We start from the raw sequence: 24,848 nt of genomic DNA, 5'->3' as shown, positions 1-24,848 counted from the left end.
TATGATTATCCCGCCACCATGGAGCATGGGGCTTCCACTGGGCGTGGGTATGAGCTCTGTTTAAGAGTCTCTGGGGCGTGTATGACCCTATCTTGTTCGTACGCGTGGGAGGCACGACAGAACTGGAGGTATTGGGCGTACCAGGCGATAAGCAAAGGACCCCATTCTCCGCTAGCAGCTGAGTTACGTTGGGCTCTGGGCTACGATGAATTCTGCTACGATCTCGAGAGGCGGCCATGCGGGGGAGCCTCGCGAGGGAGCCTTGGCAGTACCTGCATGTTTGCGGGCCCGATAACGTGGGGCTGACGTGCGCCAAGCAGTCACCCCGAGACCATCGCATGCGAAGGTTGGACACCAAGGACCAATGGAGGTGACGTGTACGGGGCCGGTCCGTCAGACAGAGGTCGGTGACTTGGATTTAGCAACGCTGCAGGGACGGACCCAGGCATAGACGCCTTGTCAGATTTCCTCATGGAATGATCACGGTAAGGGTCGCTCCGTGCGCGGCACCCGAGGCGACGAAGCACCATACTCACGGTTGTATAACTTGGGCCGCACCCTTACTCTCCTACTCGTGATGGTCCCATGAGGGGACATGAAACCAAGGACCCTTGGAGGTGACGTGCACGGGAGCTGGCCCGCGAGACCAAACTTGGTCGCTTGGGTTTAGCAGCGGTGCAGGAAAGGACCCAAGCACAGACGCCGTATCCAGTCCCGGTCATGGGGCAGTTAAGAGCAGAGTTGCAAGGATGCGGTGATCCAAATGGCGTCGAGACACCAATGACACAACTTAAGCCAGCAAGAGAACTTCATCAAAGCAAAACCAGGTCTAGCACATGACCAAAAATGATATGGCTGCAGTGGCGGACCCTTACCAGCCTGAGGATGATGCAGCCCTAGGGGCGCCCTCAATTGAACAAACCAAAAAGTCACCTAGCAATCATGATGATGTGGAAGCATCGGGGTGGTCGGCGAAGCGCGTCGCGAAGGGTCACCCCTTGGGGGCCTGGCGGCTCCTGAGGCCCCGTAGGCTCGTGGGGGACCGACGCCTCGTGAGACGCCAATGCGAGGCGCGCGAAGCGCTGGTAGGTGGCGCCGACGTTCAACAGACCGAAGGGCATGCATACATAGTTGGTGGGGACGCCCCTGCTCCGGCCGACGCAAGATGGCCAGAAGATGTCCTGGGAGCTGGCCCTATTGAGGCCCGCAACGTCGACGCACATGCGCAACTTGCTACCCGCATCTGGAATGGCAGCTGAACCGACTGGGTGCGTGGGGCGATGCTCGCCACGCATGGCCCTTGCCTCTTGTGGCTTGTGAACCTCCTGGGTGATGAACTCTTGTGCTCCTAGCGGCTGACGCCTTGCTCCTTGCTTGTGGGGGCGCGCGTCGAAGCACGCCTCCAAGTGGTGCCCGAGCACCTCCCTCGTCACACTGGTCAGGTCAGACGCCCTCCAGTCGGAAGCCCCCAAGCCTGCCCCGAGGGAGGCGCTCCTTCCTACGCGGGAGGAAGGCACGCCCCGGCGGCCTGGGCGGAGGTCTAGGCGTGACTGCCAACCTGCTGCTTCTTGGCTTCAGGGCGTCTCTTGGGAAGGAGTTGCTTCTTCCTCGTGCGGTGGCTTCAGGAGGCTCGACGACGTTCTCGCCGTCAGGGTCGTCGACCATGGTGGTTCTATAGGCATGCTCGAGGGAGAAAACCACATCCTTGTCATTGCAGGCGACGGTAATGACGCCGCTGCAGCCAGGCATCTTGAGGACGTTGTAGCCATGGTAGATGCTCGTAGATATTGTAGTTTATCTGCACAACAATTTCAGCGAACAAGTTTGTGCACTTAAGGATTGTATCTTCAGCCATTTGAAGAGTGTCATCCTATGAATGTGCAAAGTATCCTACGTGTCGTCGTCACCTTCAAAAAGAAAAGAAAATAGGAGAGCGACAAAATTTCTCTATTGTTGGAAGAAAGATTTGCTAACATGCATGTCTGTGACGCCCCCAATTCGACCGTACACTAATCATGCATGCAAATGTGTACGATCAAGATCAGGGACTCACGAGAAGATATCACAACACAACTCTACAACATAAATAAGTCATACAAGCATCATAATACAAGCCAGGGGCCTCGAGGGCTCGAATACAAGTGCTCGATCATAGACGAGTCAGCGGAAGCAACAATATCTGAGTACACACATAAGTTAAACAAGTTTGCCTTAAGAAGGCTAGCACAAACGTAGCAGCGATCGAAAAGGCAAGGCCTCCTGCTTGGGACCTCCTAACTACTCCTCGAAGCCGAACTCCATGTAGAATCATCCTCGGGATCTGTAGCTCCTGGACTCCAGCATCTGGTTGCGACAACCAGGTAGAATGGAAAGGGGGAAAAGAGGGAGAAAAGCAACCGTGAGTACTCATCCAAAGTACTCGCAAGCAAGGAGCTACACTACATATGCATGGGTATATGTGTAAAGGGCCATATCGGTGGACTGAACTGCAGAATGCCAGAATAAGGGGGGGATAGGTAATCCTGTCGAAGACTACGCTTCTGGCAGCCTCCATCTTGCAGCATGTAGAAGAGAGTAGATTGAAGTCCTCCAAGTAGCATCGTATAGCATAATCCTACCTGGCGATCCCCTCCTCGTCGCCCTGTTAGAGAGCGATCACCGGGTTATATCTGGCACTTGGAAGGGTGTGTTTTATTAAGTATCCAGTTCTAGTTGTCATAAGGTCAAGGTACAACTCCGGGTCGTCCTTTTACCGAGGGACACGGCTATTCGAATAGATAAACTTCCCTACAGGGGTGCACCACATAACCTAACACGCTCGATCCCATTTGGCCAGACACACTTTTCTGGGTCATGCCCGGCCTCGGAAGATCAACACGTCGCAGCCCCACCTAGGCACAACAGAGAGGTCAGCACGCCGGTCTAAATCCTATGGCGCAGGGGTCTGGGCCCATCGCCCATTGCACACCTGCACGTTGCGAACGCGGCCGGAAGCAGACCTAGCCTAGCAGGCGTTCCAGTCCAATCCGGCGCGCGCCACTCAGTCGCTGACGTCACGAAGGCTTCGGCTGATACCACGACGTCGAGTGCCCATAACTGTTCCCGCGTAGTTGGTTAGTGCGTATAGACCAAATGGCCAGACTCAGATCAAATACCAAGATCTCGTTAAGCGTGTTAAGTGTCCGCGAACACCGACCAGGGCCAGGCCCACCTCTCTCCTAGGTGGTCGCAACCTGCCCTGTCGCTCCGCCATAAAGTAACAGTCGGGGGCCGTCAGGAACCCAGGCCCACCTCTACCGGGATGGAGCCACCTGTCCTTTCAGCCCCCTCATCAGAATCACTTGCGGGTACTCAACGAGCCGACCCGACTTTAGTCACCACATGTGTCATGTATATAAAGTATATAGTATATACCCGTGATCACCTCCCGAAGTGATCACGGCCCAGTAGTATAGCATGGCAGACGGACAAGAGTGTAGGGCCACTGATGGAACACTAGCATCCTATACTAAGCAGTAGGATAGCAGGTAAAGGTAACAACTGTAGCAACAATGACAGGCTATGCATCAGGATAGGATTAACGGAAAGCAGTAACATGCTACACTACTCTAATGCAAGCAGTATAGAGAAGAATAGGCGATATCTGGTGATCAAGGGGGGGGCTTGCCTGGAAGCTCTGTTGTACATGGAGAAGGGTCGTCGGTGACGTAGTCGTACTCGGTGGCCTCGGCCCCGGTCTCGGGGTCTACCGGAGAAGAAGAGGGGGGAAGAAACAGTAAATACGGAGCAAACAAAGCTTCACAAAACATAATGAGGCAATACGCGGTGCTAGGTAAGCCCTAACGCGGTAGTAACTGATAACGGCGAAGGGGGAAACATCCGGGAAAATATCCCCGGTGTTTCGCATTTTCGGACAGATGAATCGAAGGGTAAAAGTTGCGAGTTTGCTATGCTAGGGATGTGTGGCGGAGGAACGGGCTGCGTATCCGGATTCGTCTCGTCGTTCTGAGCAACTTTCATGTAGAAAGTATTTTCATCTGAGCTACGGTTTATTTTATATGATTTTCTAAAATTTTAAATCATTTTTAGAATTTATTTAATTTATTTAATTCAACATTATCCAGAATAGTGCCTGCTGACGTCATCATGACGTCAACAGTCAACAGGGCGTTGACACGTCAATCTGACGTGTGGGTCTCGCATGTCATACTCTGTTTATTCTAATTAGGGTTTAACTAATCTAATTACTGTTTAATTAATTAACAATAGTTATTTAGGTTAACTAAACATGATTAATTAGTTTACTTAGTGATTAGGTTAATCTAATCAGGATTAATTAAGTTAATTAATTAATTAATATTTGTATTTATTTATTTATTTTTAATTCTTTTTCATTCATTTCATTTTTTTAAACATTCTGGGCGTGGGCCCCGTTTGGCAGTGGCCCAGAGGGGCATAGCGGGTTGGGCGCTAACGGGCGCGGGTTAACGGGGGGTGGAGCGGAGCAGAGCCACGGGGCTCGCGGGCGCGAGCGCCGGCGGCCAGGGGCCGCGCGGCAGCAGCAGGGCGCTGCGCTGGCAGGGGAACAGGGCGGCGGAGGCGCGGTCGGCCGCCGTTGTCGCGGGGTTGCTGGCGCGGGGCAGGGGGCGGCCGTCGGCTAGCAGTGGTGGGGCACGGCTGGGGATGCGTACAGGGGTGCGACGAGCGCGGACGTCGGCGCGGGGAGCAGAGGAGGGTGCGAGGCAGCAACGAGAGGGGCACGGGGCACGCGGGCCGCGGAGCACGGCAGCGTGCAAGTGCGCGGCGCGAGCCGGGCGCGTCTGGGCGCGCAGGGCGACGTGCGCCAGGCAGAGGTGACGGGGAGCAGCACCAAGGCGAGGCCACGCGCGAGCGCGGGCGTGCGCGCGCGTGAGCTGCGGTGACCGTGGGGAAAGGAGGAAGGGGGGCTCACTGTGATTCGTAGGGACGGGGGCAGCGGGGGTCGGGGTGGTCGACGGGGACGACGGCGGAGAAGAAGCAGGCCGGCGAGGGGAGGCCACGGCTTCAGGCAGGCTTGCGCGAGGGAGAGGAGGGGCGAGAGGGCAACGGCGACGGCAGGCGACGTCGATCCAGAGCGGTGGCGATGCGGCGGGCTGCGACGACGCGGCGACGGGATCGGGGTCGCCCGATCCCGATCCAGTCGGGGAGAGAGGGAGGAGTGAGTGGGGGTCGTGGGGGGTTAGGGTTCCGGTGCCCGTGGGGATAGGATAAGGGAGTGGGGGGGTGCGGCCGGTTGGGCCAGCCAGGCTGCCCGGTGGGCCGAAGTCCAGTGGGGGAGGGTTGTCTCTTTTCTTTTCTTTTGATTTTATCTTTTACCCTTTTATTTATTTTCTTTTCTGTTTTCTTTTATCTTCCAATTTAATGTAACTCTATTAAGATAAATAATTAGCGCCTAAATTAGTGTTGTAAATTAAGCCTCTGCCATAAAAGCTTGACTTCCAAATAAATTAGTTTAGGATTTTATAAAATACAAAAGTCATTTATTTAATTGTTTTAGCCACTGAGTTAATTACTTTTGAGCATTTAAACATGTTTTAAAGGTTTGGTTTCTCCACCAATATTTATTATGAATTACTTGCTACATTTAGAGCATTTTAGTTTTGACTTTTGAAAACTCTTCTAGTTTGACTTTATTTCAAATTTTAATTTGAACGAGTTTTGAATCATCGCAAGATTATCAATAGTAATCGTGGTGACGTGGCAACATTAGTAGAGGGTTACTGTAGCTTAATTATCTGGGTGTCACAATTCTCCTCCACTACAAGAAATCTCGTCCCGAGATTTAAGAGGGGGAGTAAGGGGGAAAGGATTTTGTTACGAAATTCTAACGAATCTTCTCGGTCTTGGTTGCTCTTCTCGAGGAGGCCGATCCATTATGGTGATGTCTTCATTTCTCTGCTTCGGTCATCATGATGAAGTCGGCATCCTTTCTTCGGGGACTCCATCGTACTTATGAAGGAATAAAGGGTGGGTATTCCGGGAGAACGGGCCTCTCCAAGGTTGAGTATCTGGTGGATAACATCGGGGAAGGTGGCGGAAAGTAACTCTCGAATTGAAACTTAAGAAATTATCGAGAGCAAGTAAGACGATGCAATAAGAAATTTCGAGCGGGTAGGCAATCGTTCATTGCCCGAAACAGGGCGTGAACGGGTTCAGAGCAATGGGAATAAGTATTATGTCTGATACCAGAATTGATGATCTTTCGGGAGGTGGTTCGTGAAGTACTTACGAAGCCACGAGTGAGGAATAACCATTAGAAACAGGGTTGTACAGGAGAGTCAGGTTTCGATCCTGTGGAACTGTGGGTTATGGGCCCACCATGTGGGTTACAAATAGGAAGGCGGTGATGTCTTGCACGATCATGCAAGCAAGGCATGTCAGAGGATAGCCGGTTAGTTATGTCGGCAACAACATCGGTACCAAGGGCGAGGGACGATGAGAACCATTCTCCTGCTCGTTGAAACGAGGTGGACCAATAGGCGAAGTTCTCGTCCATCGGTGGTTACCGGAATGTCATCAACAATAGTAACAGGGTCTGACTGATAAGGTTGTACATCGGGGTGCTTACTTAAGCAGGGATTTATCTCTGCTCAAACAAGTTAGATTACAAGAAAGGTGAAATGAAACAATGGAAAGGAAATTATGTTTATCAGATTAAACAAAACAATGGAAGGGAAAATGTGTTTAAACACAAATTTCAGGGGTATATCCTTCCCAAGGACAAGCGGAGCATGATACCCATGATAGGATAGAAAGTAGAAAACCATTTAGGTAAGTGGGGAGGAATCGCATGATATTACCCATACAACGGTGTTAGGATAAATGATAAAGAAAATTTAGCATTGTGCTTCAAATGCTCTTATTGAAAATCGGATTATCACAGACATGCTTCGAGATAGCATTGACATGGTCTTCAAGCAAAGGTCAGACTTTGGATACAGGAAGGATCCATAAGGAACAACTTGTAGAATAAGTCTTACAATTTCCTCATGGAAGAATGGATAACCTTGCTAATAAGGAAACTATAACAACAGGTCCTCCGGCCAGGTGTGCTAGGCATGTCATCACCTTACTGGTTCATATAAAGACCAATGTTATAACTCTTGGAAATATGTTCCAACCATCATATCTGACCGAGATTCAGATCTGATTCGTGTCAGGATTCCTGAGAAGAAGAGGTGCAACATAATTGATGAGATGACATTATATGATTCTCGGGAAATGAACTATGGAAGCGAGTTCCGAACAAGGGTTCATCATTAAGCCAAGGGGAGGATGGGGAGGTGGTTGATGGACTCAGCGACAAATCATTGAGATTCCCAAAGGATGGATTTCCACAATTATGTGAACAAGGAGATAACATTTGTCACATCAACTGATATATTGAGGTATGCTCAAGGTAAACATACACAGTTAAACATTGGTTGAAATGTGCACCCGAAATATGGGCTAGGTAGCACAATCAATGTTCGAATGATAATTCAATAAGCCATAGACGTAGAATGAAACTATAGACCAATAACTTCAAAGCAATAGGGTTGCTAGAAGTTTAGAATTTACACATCACAGACCATTTGTCGGTATTCCGGTTAGAAACAACACGGGGACCAAGAAAAGAATGGTGATGTTAAATAAGTATCACTTGTATCAAGAATTCTTAAGGGTGGTGAATTTCCCATGACATTCTTGACATAAAAGATAGCAATACTCCAAGGTAGAGCATAACATAAGTTGGATAGCAAGGATCTCAAGGTACAACACAAAACATGAACAAGTTTGTGTTGAAGGGAAAGCAAGAATGTTGCCGATGGTAACACAAATCATCGAGGGGCAAGGATGGTATTTCTCCTCATGAATTCAATTGATATCCTGGAGGAACTCAGAATGTTGATGATGATCATGACAAATTTTGTCGAGAGGTTTCATGGAGATGTAATCGGTCGGCGATGACATCAAGTCAAAGGAATGATGAAGCGAAAGGTTATTGGAACCAAGGGTACGACACAAACTCAAATTCAAGCATGTCGTTCAAGGTGGAACGATAAGATGAGGAAATCGGCGTAAGCTTAGCTCATCATCTAAAGTTGCGCTCCGGAACTAAGGACCCGGTAGCATAGTTAAGATTAGCACGATAATGATATAGCTGATAAGGCTAGGAATGACTTGAAGGATTATTAAACTCGTAAGCAACAAGAATTACTTATAGTTATTGAATCAGAGTGCGGAATCGATTCACTTATCAGTGTTCTCGAGTGACTAATAACTCCGAGCCCGTGGAAAATTGGAATCAGTGAGAATGTAGCACTTGATGAAGAACTCATAAGAAGTTATGCAGTTCCATGATAATCTCGAGATACCAGGGGGTAATACTCGACGACAGATCAAGGTAGAGGTTGGACTAGGGTATTGCTCTGCAGAGGACAAGTGCTTAAACTTGCACGAGAAATGGTATTTAAAGGAGAACATGGTCGGAACCACGATTGCAAAAGGATCAATACACAGATACTAGACGATATCATATCAAGGAAATAGTAATTATTACAAGAAGCTTCTATGATAGGATCTACATCGTGTCCATGGGCATGAACACAAAGTTCAAGGTCGACTCCCACTTCTCCAATGCATGCCCTTTCATTCACTTCTCGCGTTTGATGAAGTTGCAGTGTTGAAAATTTTTATCTGGCAAAATACCAGAAGAGTATGACTCATGAAAACTTTCGAGTTCACACATACTATGAAAGGCATAGGTTCAACCCATCGGGGCATCATGGAAACATATACCACAAGCTTCAGGGGTAAATAACTCAAGCTCGATAGTAGAGCATGGGTGACAAAACGAGAGGATACAATTTACTAAAGGCATTATGTATCAGGGAAAGAACTTCCAAAGTGATTGAATATGAAGGACGTTGTCGGATAAAATCCAACAAGGTTCTGATGGTCCATAAAGGATCTGATGTGAGTATCGGCACACAACCAGAGGTAGAATCAATGCAAAGACCTTGGATTATAGAAACAACTAAGTAACTTAGAGGTCAATTGCAAAGGAATTATGATTTACAAAGCGAAGGATCAGAAACAGACGCTCTGATCAAGGATGGATAAGTTCAATAGACATAGGGGCAAAATCGACAACAATTTGATTGGCGAGAACCAGCTCACGTTTCAAATGACGTCTGAGCCGGAAGGATGAATTCTAGGCTCTGATTGAGGATTGCGAGCATTCGCAACAGATTGAATCAACGGACTCAAAATGATAATGACAAGAGATGCCAATAAGATTACGAGACTTAAGATTAATCATAATGCAAGTAAGCAAGAATTTCAAGAGCAAAAGGCTCCTGAGGATTTTCGGAAGATTGAATGGTATTTTGAACACTTTTGTGAAATACTTGAATCAACTGGGGATGAGCGGATACTCGGTAAGTGCGATAATTATCCGTAGGGGTATTCAGGTGACAAAGAACAGCAAGGCAGTAAGCTCAAAGGATTCTCGGAACAACAGAGAGAATTTCGGGGTATCTTGTAATAACAAGATCAATTGGGAAACATTGTATGAATGGCGAGTATACGAGGTTATCCATAGGAGTTTATCGATGAAAGGGAATTGCAAAAGCGATGAACACAAGTTCTCGGGTTATCAGCGGAGAGTATCTTCAGGGTCTTCACGTGCAGCAGACGATCATCAGTAATAAGGGGCTCTCCGGGTGAAAGTGATAACGAGATCCTAATGTTAGATTTAGCAAAACTCACTTAACCCGAATAGAAGAGAGATCAGAGTCCCATGGTATAGACAAGGAGTAAAAGATCCTAATACCACCCAATGGCGACGTGGACCCGTAAGCCACACAGCCATGTCAGTAAAAGTTTAGCAATGACTAGACTCAACTTCGGCCAAGGAGTTGGAAAGGGGGATTCCTACAGGCAGTCGGCTCTGATACCAACTTGTGACGCCCCCAATTCGACCGTACACTAATCATGCACGCAAATGTGTATGATCAAGATCAGGGACTCACGAGAAGATATCACAACACAACTCTACAACATAAATAAGTCATACAAGCATCATATACAAGCCAGGGGCCTCGAGGGCTCGAATACAAGTGCTCGATCATAGACGAGTCAGCGGAAGCAACAATATCTGAGTACAGACATAAGTTAAACAAGTTTGCCTTAAGAAGGCTAGCACAAAAGTAGCAACGATCGAAAAGGCAAGGCCTCCTGCCTGGGACCTCCTAACTACTCCTCGAAGCCGAACTCCATGTAGAATCATCCTCGGGATCTCTAGCTCCTGGACTCCAGCATCTGGTTGCGACAACCAGGTATAATGGAAAGGGGGAAAAGAGGGAGAAAAGCAACCGTGAGTACTCATCCAAAGTACTCACAAGCAAGGAGCTACACTACATATGCATGGGTATATGTGTAAAGGGCCATATCGGTGGACTGAACTGCAGAATGCCAGAATAAGGGGGGATAGCTAATCCTGTCGAAGACTACGCTTCTGGCAGCCTCCATCTTGCAGCATGTAGAAGAGAGTAGATTGAAGTCCTCCAAGTAGCATCGTATAGCATAATCCTACCCGGCGATCCCCTCCTCGTCGCCCTGTTAGAGAGCGACCACCGGGTTATATCTGGCACTTGGAAGGGTGTGTTTTATTAAGTATCCAGTTCTAGTTGTCATAAGGTCAAGGTACAACTCCGGGTCGTCCTTTTACCGAGGGACACGGCTATTCGAATAGATAAACTTCCCTGCAGGGGTGCACCACATAACCCAACACGCTCGATCCCATTTGGCCAGACACACTTTTCTGGGTCATGCCCGGCCTCGGAAGATCAACACGTCGTAGCCCCACCTAGGCACAACAGAGAGGTCAGCACGCCGGTCTAAATCCTATGGCGCAGGGGTCTGGGCCCATCGCCCATTGCACACATGCATGTTGCGAACGCGGCCGGAAGCAGACCTAGCCTAGCAGGCGTTCCAGTCCAATCCGGCGCGCGCCACTCAGTCGCTGACGTCACGAAGGCTTCGGCTGATACCACGACGTCGAGTGCCCATAACTGTTCCCGCGTAGTTGGTTAGTGCGTATAGACCAAATGGCCAGACTCAGATCAAATACCAAGATCTCGTTAAGCGTGTTAAGTGTCCGCGAACGCCGACCAGGGCCAGGCCCATCTCTCTCCTAGGTGGTCGCAACCTGCCCTGTCGCTCCGCCATAAAGTAACAGTCGGGGGCCGTCAGGAACCCAGGCCCACCTCTACCGGGATGGAGCCACCTGTCCTTTCAGCCCCCTCATCAGAATCACTTGCGGGTACTCAACGAGCCGACCCGACTTTAGTCACCACATGTGTCATGTATATAAAGTATATAGTATATACCCGTGATCACCTCCCGAAGTGATCACGGCCTAGTAGCATAGCATGGCAGACGGACAAGAGTGCAGGGCCACTGATGGAACACTAGCATCCTATACTAAGCAGTAGGATAGCAGGTAAGGGTAACAACTGTAGCAACAATGATAGGCTATGCATCAGGATAGGATTAACGGAAAGCAGTAACATGCTACACTACTCTAATGCAAGCAGTATAGAGAAGAATATGCGATATCTGGTGATCAAGGGGGGGCTTGCCTGGAAGCTCTGTTGTACAGGGAGAAGGGTCGTCGGTGACGTAGTCGTACTCGGTGGCCTCAGCGCCGGTCTCGGGGTCTACCGGAGAAGAAGAGGGGGAAGAAACAGTAAATACGGAGCAAACAAAGCATCACAAAACATAACGAGGCAATACGCGGTGCTAGGTAAGCCCTAACGCGGTAGTAAGTGATACCGGCGAAGGGGGAAACATCCGGGAAAATATCCCCGGTGTTTCGCGTTTTCGGACAGATGAATCGGAGGGGAAAAGTTGCGAGTTTGCTATGCTAGGGATGTGTGGCGGACGAACGGGTTGCGTATCCGGATTCGTCTCGTCGTTCTGAGCAACTTTCATGTAGAAAGTATTTTCATCTGAGCTACGGTTTATTTTATATGATTTTCTAAAGTTTTAAATCATTTTTAGAATTTATTTAATTCAACATTATCCAGAATAGTGCCTGCTGACGTCATCATGACGTCAGCAGTCAACAGGGCGTTGACTGGTCAATCTGACGTGTGGGTCCCGCATGTCATACTCTGTTTATTCTAATTAGGGTTTAACTAATCTAATTACTGTTTAATTAATTAACAATAGTTATTTAGGTTAACTAAACATGATTAATTAGTTTACTTAGTGATTAGGTTCATCTAATCAGGATTAATTAAGTTAATTAATTAATCAATTAATATTTGTATTTATTTATTTATTTATTTTTAAATCTTTTTCATTCATTTCTTTTTTTAAACATTCTGGGCGTGGGCCCCATTTGGCAGTGGCCCAGAGGGGCATAGCGGGTTGGGCGCTAACGGGCGCGGGTTAACGGGGGGTGGAGCGGAGCAGAGCCACGGGGCTCGCGGGCGCGAGCGCCGGCGGCCAGGGGCCGCGCGGCAGCAGCAGGGCGCTGCGCTGGCAGGGGAACAGGGCGGCGGAGGCGCGGTCGGCCACCGTTGTCGCGGGGGTGCTGGCGCGGGGCAGTTGGCGGCCGTCAGCTAGCAGTGGTGGGGCACGAGTGGGGATGCGCACAGGGGTGCGACGAGCGCGGACGTCGGCGCGGGGAGCAGAGGGGGGTGCGAGGCAGCAACGAGAGGGGCACGGGGCACGCGGAGCACGGCAGCGTGCAAGTGCGCGGCGCGAGCCGGGCGCGTCTGGGGCGCGCAGGGCGACGTGCGCGAGGCAGAGGTGACGGGGAGCAGCAGCAAGGCAAGGCCACGCGCGAGCGCGGGCGTGCGCGCGCGTGAGCTGCGGTGACCGTGGGGAAAGGAGGAAGGGGGCTCACTGTGATTCGTAGGGACGGGGGCAGCGGGGGTCGGGGTGGTCGACGGGGACGACGGCGGAGAAGAAGCAGGCCGGCGAGGGAGGTCCGGGTCGACGGCGAGGCGAGGCCACGGCTTCAGGCTGGCTTGCGCGAGGGAGAGGAGGGGCGAGAGGGCAACGGCGACGGCAGGCGACGTCGATCCAGAGCGGTGGCGATGCGGCGGGCTGCGACGACGCGGCGACGGGATCGGGGTCGCCCGATCCCGATCCAGTCGGGGAGAGAGGGAGGAGTGAGTGGGGGTCGTGGGGGGTTAGGGTTCCGGTGCCCATGGGGATAGGATAAGGGAGTGGGGGTGCGGCCGGTTGGGCCAGCCAGGCGGCCCGGTGGGCCGAAGTCCAGTGGGGGAGGGTTGTCTCTTTTCTTTTCCTTTGTTTTTTATCTTTTACCTTTTTATTTATTTTCTTTTCTGTTTTCTTTTATCTTCCAATTTAATTTAACTCTATCAAGATAAATAATTAGCGCCTAAATTAGTGTTGTAAATTAAGCCTCTGCCGTAAAAGCTTGACTTCCAAATAAATTAGTTTAGGATTTTATAAAATACAAAAGTCATTTATTTAATTGTTTTAGCCACTGGGTTAATTACTTTTGAGCATTTAAACATGTTTTAAAGGTTTGGTTTCTCCACCAATATTTATTATGAATTACTTGCTACATTTAGAGCATTTTAGTTTTGACTTTTGAAAACTCTTCTAGTTTGACTTTATTTCAAATTTTAATTTGAACGAGTTTTGAATCATCGCGAGATTATTAATAGTAATCGTGGTGACGTGGCAACATTAGTAGAGGGTTACTGTAGCTTAATTATCCGGGCGTCACAATGTCGTCAGCAATTTGACGGAATAGTCACTCACTCATGCGGAAGCGTCGCCAGGACACGTACGACAAGAAAGTACAACCGAACACAAACTAGTCGAGCATGAGCCACTTGTGGCTGGTGTATCTATTCCAGTGATTTTTTGCATGACCAAGTTATGATCCTGAATGCTTACTCTTCACGTTGGTTGATGTTATCCATTCAGCAACCATCGACATCACCTCGTCTTCTTCGACGTCCATGATTTCACTCTCGGACTCGGAGCTCGAATCTGGCAAAGATTCTTCAAGAAGCATTAGCTTCACCGTCAGATCCATTTGCACATGATGTGAATCGTATGTTATATGCTTGAATCTATGAGCCCGTAAACTAAATCTACGAGAAAATGCCTGGGAAATTTACCTCTGGGCAAGATGCCGAGGTCGCATGGCGGAAGTGGTGACACAACCGGACGGCGGGAAGAAGGCGCGGGGGTGCGATGAAGTGCGGGTGGTCTGGAAATGTCTCAGCGGAGGTGACAAAGGCCAAATCGGGCGCCCCGAACGTTGGATGTGGCACGATTAAACGATCGCACGGGGATGTTGGCGGCGGCGTAAGTGAACGTGCTTCCTGAAATGTCCATTGCGGTTATATTTGGGTGGATGCGGACCACCATAACGCCTCGCCCAACCTCCCAATACGGATCTCGCGGGTTAGATTTGGAGTGTACTCCAAAAATCATGGCCATCAAGGCGGGATGGCGACTTTGCTAGAGTGACATTTTAGACCAAAGTTGTCATGTTAGCGATTCGTATGGCAATGAAGAGCATAAGTCGACTCTGCTAGAGTTGCTCTAGGTGACATGAACACGTTCATTTTTAGAAAAGTATGCATGTTTTTCTCCATTTTAAATTTCTCACTTCCCCAATCTACATGTGGGAATATAGACACTCTGCACATTTCAAAATCGATTCGAAAAACCATACAAAGAAAAACAGAACCGACCACAATTTTATGGTTTTTCGTTTACAGTATGGCATGAAATCTAAAAACCATATACAAGTCAAGTTTTCTGGTATAAAATTTTGGTAAAACGAAGAGAAGGTAGTTTAGAGGAGGCCTCTTTGTAGTGAAGGAATTTTTTTAGGAATAGCTTCGACATAGTTAGGTCCTCTTTGGATTGAATGGATTTTATAGATTGATAGGATTTTTTTTTCCTATGGAAGCATTTTGGGTCATGGAAATGGGTTCACCAAAATTGTTATGGGATCCGTTCATATACTGTTTCATTTAGGATTTGTTTGATTCAAATGAATTTCATAGGGGTTGTTTTGGATTAGAATCCTCAGATATTTTTTGTATATTGGTCATTTGATTCGTAGGATTGAATCCTATGGAAAATTTTTGTTAAGGAATCACTTGAAGTAGATTTCATAGAAAATCTAGCATCCACTCCAATCTCTTGGAAAAATTATCTTATTTTTTCTATGATGCAACCAAATAAACTCAAATCTTGTAGGATTCGAATGGGAATGACATTTCAATCTTTTGTTTTACCATCCCAAGAATCAAAGAGGCTCTCGGTAGGAATCTAAACATAAGCTCAAATTATTATTTTTAAGAAGTCTCATGCGCTTGCACAGTATCTCACTCTACTCCCTCTCCTAAATCCTCCAATTTCTTGTGCAACATTCAAAGAGACATTTTATAAAATTCCTGTATTTTGAACTCCCGAATTCATATAACATATAGCAACTAAATATTACTACCTCCAACCTAAAATAAGTGTTACAGTCTTGAACTAGAACTATTTTGGATCGAAGGGAGTAGTAAGTTTTAACAATTTCTATGGTAGGAGGTCGTGACTGGCTGGTGGGCCCCATCCGTCAGTGACGTTGCAGTGGAACCGAGACCTCTCCTGCATGCAACAAAACTGAACAAAGCCCCTCAGAATAATCCAAACGTCACGGCAAGGGACACCCTGGACAAGCACGGCACACGACCGTGGGGCCCACACACCAGCCGTCGGAGACAGTGCGCTTCACGCAGCTCAGCCTCCCAGGGCCAGAAGGGTAACTTCCGGGGCCGTGACAGCTGTATGCCTCGCGTCTTTAATAGGAGTACCCACTAAACCTCTTTAAAAAAATGTAAATTCCCACTATGACCCTCACCAAGAATTCTCTCCGCTCCTCCACTTCACTCCCCGTTCTCCTTCGATCTCAATCCCCAAACCCTCTTCTCCTCCTCCCCCCGCGTCGCAATCGTCTCAAATCCCGTGGCTACCGGTCTCTCCGCTCTGATTCCTCCGAGACTGATTCGCTCCAGAACCTATTCTTACTCTCTCGGGGGTAAAATAAAAATAATCTTGTTTTCACAGTCCTGTCTTTGTCCCGTCGTAGCTTCCATCTCCATTGCTGCTGTGCTCGAGGTTGCTCCGTAGAGAGCTGTCCCGCCCGTGCGGGCTGGGCTCAATAAATGCGCGTCCTTGTAGAGAATCCCAAGGTTTCCCGCGCCGAATCTCGTCCTTGTCCCCCCGAGTTAAGAGGCGGAGGTGGTGATTCTCGTACGCGCGCCAATCTTTGCCGCGTTCGTGGATGACGAGCGGCTCCTCCTGACTCTTCTTCTCGAGCTTGCCTCCCACCCTCCTGGCTTTCTCACCACCCCTGGATTCCTGGCGGAGCCGTGGTGCCCATGGATTTCGTATTATGCGTCTGCCTCCTCCAACTGCTGTTCTTGCGCTCTTCTCCGGTGGCGGCGCTGCAGCCGACGCCGCCGCCGGCGAGGGCCCTGGACGCAAAATTGCAGGAGTACGCCTACCGGGCCCTCGTCCGTCCGCGCACCGGCATTGTCTACAATGCCACCGTCCCCGGCAACCTCACCGGCGTCTCGGTGTCCGCGCTCCGCCTGCGCAGCGGCAGCCTCCGGAGGAAAGGTTTGTCCCAGTACTTCCATTTCGGCCTGCCCACCGGCGTCATCGCGCAGCCTCGCGTGGAGAGGATGGTGCTCGTGTACCACAACCTGGGCAATTGGTCGCAGCACTACTACCCGCCTCCCCCCGGGTACACCTACCTCTCGCCGGTGCTTGGGCTGCTGGCCTATGACGCTGTCAACCTTTCGGCAGTGGGGTTGCCGGAGCTGAACATCGTCGCGTCAGGCAGCCCGATTCTTGTACATTTCAGCAATGTCAGGGCGGCGCCGGCAGGCGGCCCAGCACCACGGTGTGTGTGGTTTGACTTGGATGGTGTGCCGCAGTTCCGGGACCAAGAGGCAAGCAACGTGTGTGCTACGTATCGCCAAGGGCACTTCTCGATAGTGGTGAACTCCAGTGAGGTTGCTCCTGCTCCATTGCCACCAGGCGCAATTGCCCCGCCGATACCGGCTGCCGGAGGTCGTACCAAGGGGGGCTCGCAAGCTTGGAAGGTCGCCGTTGGCGTGGTTGGGGGCGCCATAGCATTGGGGCTGTTATCTTCAGCTCTTCTGTGTCTGGTGAGGCATAAAAGGGCCAAGAAGTTGGAGGTGATGGAACGGAATTCAGAGGTTGGGGAGACACTGCGCATGGCGCAGGTTGGGCGGGCGCAAGCACCTGTAGCGCTGTGGACACGAACAAAACCGGTGATTGAGAGCGAGTATGCTGCATAGTTTGTTTTGGATTTTCTGCTGAGTTCAACCATCACTAACAATGCCCGGAGACATGGAATTTGTCCAATTGCCCAGGTTGAAGGTGGCAAGTGTTCCATCAGTCAGGGGTTGCTAATTACTGAAGTCAGGGCTCAGCTTCCGCCCTTGTGGGAAGGCATTCTTTTGGTTGGTTTATTTCGAAGGTTAATTTTCATGCGATGGCTATAATTGATGTTCATAGTTGCCATGTTCATACCAAGGAGCTCTGTTCATCTCCAAAGCAATGGAGAAGTGAATGTATCAAGTCAGATTTGGAATCCCTCAAAAGTAAAATAAAATGGGACGCTGTATTTCAGAGGAAGTAGATTAGCGGTAAAGCTGGGTAACACTCACTGCAAACGACGTGGTTTTTATTGAAATTAGTTCTAGTTTGGGATCAGTTCCATTTTAGCACTCTTTGGTTTTCCTGTTCAGACACCTGTTGAGATGATTACATGATGATGTACATGCCATTTTGGTAATTAGCCTGATAACTTATTTTTCATGGCTACTTGTTGTAAGATACAGTCTGTATGTGGTGTGAACTATCGGCTATCTTCTCGTTACAGTTCTTGTTCCGCAGTCTGTTGATGATTTGGTGTTATTGTCTAATTCCAAATTAGTATGATACTCGAAGCTTACTAGGGTGTCATTATCATTTCCCTAAAAAAAGGTTGCATTATCATTGTTCAGAAATTAGCATCAACAATGCTGGAATAGGGCTATTGCTGACTGAAGATTTAGATGTCTGACGGTTTAAACAAGAGGCATTTTATTCATGGTATAATTCAGTACGGAATCGTTACACAACTCTTCACTTTTAATTAATATGTACCCGGACTGATTTATGAAAGTGTAATTCTTGTTATGCTTTAACAATGCCATTTATCAAAGTATGCATTCCCAGGCCCTCTTGTCCCAAAATTTCTTCGGAAGTGGGCTTGAACATCCACCATCTTGTGAGCTGGCTTCAGGTCATAGTACTTTCTGAGCATGTGTTTCATATATACTATATACTTTGCACACGTTTATTCTTGTGTTGGAAGATTATGCAGTCTCGAGGAAACCGATGATTAGCTGTTGTCATAACTTAAATCATTATGTTTTAGCTGCCAGATGTGTGTTGCCAGTTGCCAGTTTCAAAGTTGAGAGTGCACATTCTTTATAGGTGCCCTGTTTTCAGTGGATGTGTTTGCTGAAGGTGTGTGGCAGAAGCAAACCGGAGTGCGGAATTGGTAGCACATGCTGCATCTGCAAGCAAATGCATCGGTTTATTCTGGAACATATATAACGCATATATGGAAGCGGTTAATCTGAGGTCGAGCTCATGTGAGCTTGGATGCACAGTAAAAAAGTGAAAACAATTTTTTTAAAATCTGATTTCTTTTGTGTAAACATTGACAAAAGTTTTGCTTGCTTGTGAAGTTTCATCAAAGTTTTTTTGTTGTAAACATTGTCAATGTTTGCTAAAAAAAATCTTAGTTTTTATTTTATTTTACTGTTTACCCGAGCTCATGTGAGCTCGAGCTGATATAGATTGCATGGAATGAAAATAGATGAGTGAGTGCTACAGGAGATATCCTCCTGCATCTATTAGTCAGCGTATGTGATCCTATCGCTTGCTTTGAAACTATGCTGCACTGGGACCTAGACAAAAAGGACAAGTACTACTGGACAGGTTGGTAATACAGTATTTGAATGGAGGACTGGCTGTGATTTGGTGCCTTCATCCGTGTACAAGATTCATTTGTCCCGGTCTTGCCGTCGGGCGGGCGAGGCGGGCCGGGCTCTGGTCCTCGGCCGGTGGCTTCCGGCGGTGCTGAGGTGGCCGCTGCGGGCCGGGGGGCTGCGCCACCAAGGCCACCTGTGTCTTCGGGTCCGCAGCCTAGACCGGCCCCTCCACCCCACGTCGTTGCTCGCCCGTCTCCGCCGCCGCGGTCCAACGTTGGTGGTACTGTGGCTGCGCCCCGGGGTCAATGGGGGGATGACGACTACGATGCCTACGGGGCTGGTCAGCACCGTGGTTCTTCGTCCACGGGTGGAGGTCGTGGTTAGGCTTGGCAAAGCGACGGTTCGGCTGAGAGGCCGTTCTTGGGTCCTTCCGGTGGCTTCGTTGAGGGGCCTTCTGGTCCGGGTAATCGGCAGCGGGTAGGTTTCCGTGGCCATCATGGTGGTCGGGGCGGTCGAGGGGGCCGGTACCGTCCACGACAACTGGCTCCACCTGTTGTTGTCGAGCAGATGACAGATAACGGGGCTGCCGAGGAGCCAGTGTTGACCGGTCACGCTATGGAGGTGGTGACGGCTCTTGCTACTGTTCAGGTTCCTGAGAACGAGGTTATGGCTGATGTGTCTGTGGAGATGACGGATAGGGCTGAGTCTGATAGGGCGTCCAAATGGGCGCACAAGAAGGAAAAGATGCTTTGTTATCGATGTGGCGACAAGGGCCACTTCATTGCGGAGTGTGTGGCTCTGTTATGTGATACCTGCGGTAAGCCGGCACACGACTCTGGGGACTGTCCGATTCTGCGAGATCAGGCACCGTCGCTTATGATGTATGGAGTATACTGTGCTGAGCTAATGTTTTTTGAGTCTCCGAATGAGCGAGAGGTTACTGATGAGACCCTGAGCATGACTACGGGGATTGTCAAGGTAACCAGAGGGGAGGTCTCTGAGACACAGATCGTGCAGAGGCTTCGGGAGCTGGCCCCTGGGGATTTCCAGTGGGACCTCGTCAGTCTCGCTGATAAGATGTTCAGAGTTGAGTTTCCTTCGGTGGAGGATCTGCAGAGGTTGCTGAGTTTTGGGATGTGCAAAGTGCCGGGAACTGATTGCATCCTTGAGTTTCAGGAGTGGAAGCAGGTGGAGCCTCAGGGTAAGCCGCTTACTCAGGCGTGGTTGCGATTTTCCGGGGCCCCCTCCAAGCCGTTGTAGGATGCTCGGGTTGTGGCCAGCTTGGGCATTTTGGTGGGGAAGCCTGAGCGAGTGGATATGGCATTCACCAGAGCTCATGGGATTGTTCGGGTTCTGGTTAGTATTATGAACATTGAGTATGTGCCGGAAGTGGTTAAGTGGGCTTATCGAGGCAGGATTTATAATCTGGTTATTGAGTTTGAGGATGAGAGCCTTTTGGCTGCGGCGGCTCACGGGTCCGACGTGGATATGCACGAGGGTGACGGCAGCGCGGGAGCAAAGGAGCCGTCGGTCGATGACTCTGGACGACAGATGTCCAAGGGACCGGGGTCTGAGACCGCGATGACTGGGGATGGAGCGGCTCCACCCTCCTCGGTGCCTACGACGACTCTGAGATTTGGGTCCTTCGAACCCGCTTCTGCACCCCCGAGGCTGTGGAGTGATCGGGTTGAGTCCGAGGAGGCTTTTGAGCTCGCGTTGCCTGCTTTGGGGTTTGAGGATACTGTGTGTACTATTCCTGGGGTTCCTGGGGCTTCGTCGATCTCGGTCTGGGGAGAGGAGGAGGTGAGTCGGCAGGTGGCCACTCCCTCTCGTGCTCAGCACGCTGTCCCTCCTTAGGACGTGGCGCCGGTGTTCGTGGCTGGTTTGTCGGGAGGGGTCCCGGGGTAGGCGGCCTCGGGTTGCTCTTCTCCTGCAGAGGTAGGGGATTCGGGGCAGGTGGCATCCGTGTCCTTCTCTACGTTGGGAGGGGGTCTAGCGCAGGTGGCCTCAGATACCTCCTCTCCCGTCGCGTCTACCTCTCTGCTGGTGGCGACTGTGCCATCGGGAGGGGGCTCGGGGCAGGTGGCCTCGGAGCCCTCTTCTCCTGAGGCGCCTATGGTGGTGGCCTCTCCGGTGCTGGGTGGGGAGTTAGGGCAGGCGGCCCATGCACTCCCTTCACCTCGTTCGCCGCCGGCTCCGTCCTGGGGGGCGCGCCAGTCGTGTGAGGCCATGGTGAGTGCCTTTCCACTTCCTGGCGAGTCTGCTGGGGAGTCCGTGCAGGCGGACCGGCCTAGCGGTTGGGGTGAGGCAGGAGGCCCTACCCTGACCAGGATCTCTCGGGAGGAGGTTATTGCGTTTGTTGGGATCCAGGATCCGATGTCTGAGGGGCGACGGGTGAGTGGCCGTCTCCAGACTCAGCCGGATGTGGACGACATTCAGCAGCGGTGCGCCATGAGGGCGGCCAAGCTCCGTGACGTTGAGGTCACTACTGGTATGTCGGTTAATACTTCTAATTCCATTCTGCATTTTTCTAATGATGAGATTGTTGAAAATGTAAATCAATTAGGAGTTTCACTAGGTAGTAATGTTACTGACATCTCTAATTCTGTTAATGATCTTCTAGATCTAGAGGCTGAGCGGGCCTTAGAGATGATTCGTAATTTAGCGGCGGTTAAAACCATGAGTGATTCTGAGGTTGATGCGTTGGGGGTCAGGGTGCTCGACAATTTTTGTGCGGATCTTATTCCTCCCATACCTGAGGCGGAAGAAGAGGATGATACTACTGAGATGGTTATGGCTGGACCTTCTGAGACAGGTTGTGAGGACCGGTTGCAGAGTCAAAATGTCTCTAAACGCAAGTGGAAACGAAAGGTGTACCCGGTGTCCGCAGTGCGTAGGAGTGCTAGGATTCGTACGGCTAAAAAATTCCATGATGAACTATGAAAGGAATCTTTTGGAATAGCAGAGGTCTAAAGGACTTGGCTAAAAGAAGGTTTCTTGCTGAGGCGTCTGTCGAGCATCGATTAGATTTTATCGCTCTATCGGAGATAGGTAGAGATAATTTTGCGCCACAATTTCTAAATACTTTGTCGGGAGGTATTGATTTTGATTGGCATAGCCTGCCACCGAGAGGGAGATCGGGTGGAATCTTACTCGGCGTTCGATGCGAAGCGCTCGAGGTTCGAAGTGTGGTAATGGGTGACTTTGTAGTCAAGTTTCGGGTGCGTTCGAAGGATGATGGGTTTAATTAGGCTTTGGTTGCGGTATATGGTGCCGCACAGCCCGAACTCAAGCCCGAGTTCTTGGCTGATCTTGTTAGGATTTGCGGTTCCGAGCAGCTTCCTATCCTGGTGGGGGGTGATTTCAATATCATTAGAAGGCGTGAGGATAAGAACAATGATAACTTTGACGACAGATGGTCGTTCATGTTCAATACTATCATTGAAAGTCTTGACCTAAGAGAAATTGAGTTCTCGGGTAGAAAATTCACCTGGGCTAACGCGCTGCCAAATCCGACGTATGAGAAGTTGGATCGAGTGTTGGCTAGTGTCGATTGGGAACAGAAGTTTCCGCTAGTCACAGTTCAGGCTTTGTCCCGTGGAATTTCTGATCACACGCCGTTATTTGTGGACTCTGGTGAGGCCACCCACCTGGGAAACAAAAACTCATTCTCCTTTGAGCTGGCTTGGTTTGAACGAGAAGGTTTCTTTGATCTCGTAGCCAGAGAGTGGGCTAAGGATTCAGGAGGGAAGACTGCGCTTCAGCGCTGGCAGAATAAGATTAGGCATTTGAGAAGTTTCCTGCGTGGGTGGGCTAAGAATCTTAGCGGGATTTATAAGGTCGAAAAGGAAAGGCTCCTTTCCCTTATTCAGTCCCTAGATGTAAAAGCAGAAACCACGGTGCTGCCGGCCGCGGAGCTTCATGCCAAGCTTGACGCGGAGATGAGGCTGAAAGAACTTCTTCGAGAAGAGGAATTGAAGTGGGCGTTGCGGGCCAAGGTCCGGCGAGTAGTCCAGGGGGATGCGAACACTCAATTCTTTCACATGATCGCTAATGGTAAACATAGAAAGAAGAGGATCTTTCAGCTTGAGCAAGATGAAGGAACAATTTTAGGACAGGAAAACCTAAAACTGTACATTACAGAGTATTACAAGCAACTGTTTGGTCCTCCAGAGGATAACTGTGTCTCTCTGGATGAGTCCAGGGTTGAGGATGTTCCTCAACTCACAGCGGTGGAGAATGATATTCTAGCGGCTCCTTTTTCTGAGAAAGAGGTGTTTGAGGCCATTTCGCAAATGAAAAATAACAAGGCGCCGGGCCCGATGGATTTCCTGCGGAGTTTTATAAAAAGTGCTGGCATATTATTAAAGGGGATATGTTGCCTTTGTTCAATGATCTCTTCTCTGGGCAGCTTCAGCTTTTTCAGCTGAATTTTGGAACGATAACCCTTCTTCCTAAGAAAACAGAGGCTGTGAGAATTGAGCAATTCAGACCCATCTGTCTTCTTAATGTAAGTTTCAAAATATTTACCAAGGTCGGGACTAATAGGCTCACACAGATCGCGCATGCTGTGGTGCAGCCTACCCAAACTGCTTTCATGCCGGACAGGAACATCCTTGAAGGGGTTGTGGTCCTTCATGAAACGCTCCATGAGATCCACACGAAAAAGCTGGATGGGCTTGTTTTCAAAGTGGATTTCGAGAAAGCGTACGACAAAGTCAAATGGCCCTTCCTTCAACAGGCCTTACGCATGAAGGGTTTTGATGAAGCTTGGTGATGCCAGGTAGAATCCTTCACGCAAAAAGGGAGTGTTGGAATTAAAGTGAATGACGATATAGGTCATTATTTCCAGACACACAAAGGCCTGAGGCAAGGTGATCCAATGTCCCCTATTTTGTTCAACATTGTGGTTGACATGTTGGCAATTCTCATAGGTAGGGCAAAGGAGGCCGGTCAGGTGGGTGGCTTGGTGCCTCACCTAGTTGATGGGGGTGTGTCCATTTTGCAGTACGCTGATGATACAATTGTTGGAAATATGCCCTAGAGGCAATAATAAATGGTTATTATTATATTTCTTTGTTCATGGTAATTGTCTATTATTCATGCTATAATTGTATTGTCCGGAAATCGTGATACATGTGTGAATACATAGACCACAACCTGTCCCTAGTAAGCCTCTAGTTGACTAGCTCGTTGATCAACAGATAGTCATGGTTTCCTGACTATGGACATTGGATGTCATTGATAACGGGATCACATCATTAGGAGAATGATGTGATGGACAAGACCCAATCCTAAGCATAGCATAAAAGATCGTGTAGTTTCGTTTGCTAGAGCTTTTCCAATGTCAAGTATCTTTTCCTTGGACCATGAGATCGTGCAACTCCCGGATACCGTAGGAGTGCTTTGGGTGTGCCAAACGTCACAACGTAACTGGGTGACTATAAAGGTGCATTACGGGTATCTCCGAAAGTGTCTGTTGGGTTGGCACGGATCGAGACTGGGATTTGTCACTCCGTGTGACGGAGAGGTATCTCTGGGCCCACTCGGTAATGCATCATCATAATGAGCTCAATATGACTAAGGCGTTAGTCACGGGATCATGCATTGCGGTACGAGTAAAGAGACTTGCCGGTAACGAGATTGAACAAGGTATTGGGATACCGACGATCGAATCTCGGGCAAGTAACATACCGATTGACAAAGGGAATTGCATACGGATTGATTGAATCCTCGACACCGTGGTTC

At 49.4% G+C, this 24,848-nt stretch overlaps 1 protein-coding gene across 1 annotated transcript; it reads left to right on the top strand.

Moving 5' to 3' along the window:
- Positions 1 to 15,932: 15,932 nt before the first annotated feature.
- On the top strand, positions 15,933 to 17,995 carry LOC123120377 (uncharacterized). The gene has a single exon (XM_044540348.1). It carries the CDS (start codon positions 16,464 to 16,466, stop codon positions 17,409 to 17,411), a length of 948 nt encoding a protein of 315 aa, XP_044396283.1. The 5' UTR covers positions 15,933 to 16,463; the 3' UTR covers positions 17,412 to 17,995.
- The last annotated feature ends 6,853 nt before the right edge of the window (positions 17,996 to 24,848 follow it).

This window comes from Triticum aestivum, chromosome 5D, assembly GCF_018294505.1.
Source record: "Triticum aestivum cultivar Chinese Spring chromosome 5D, IWGSC CS RefSeq v2.1, whole genome shotgun sequence".
Taxonomy (NCBI): Eukaryota; Viridiplantae; Streptophyta; class Magnoliopsida; order Poales; family Poaceae; genus Triticum; species Triticum aestivum.
This window is presented reverse-complemented; position numbering and strand designations above follow the sequence as displayed.

Excerpts from the sequence above, each read along its gene's own strand:
- LOC123120377 (XM_044540348.1), top strand. The coding sequence starts at position 16,464 with ATGGATTTCGTATTATGCGTCTGCCTCCTCCAACTGCTGTTCTTGCGC.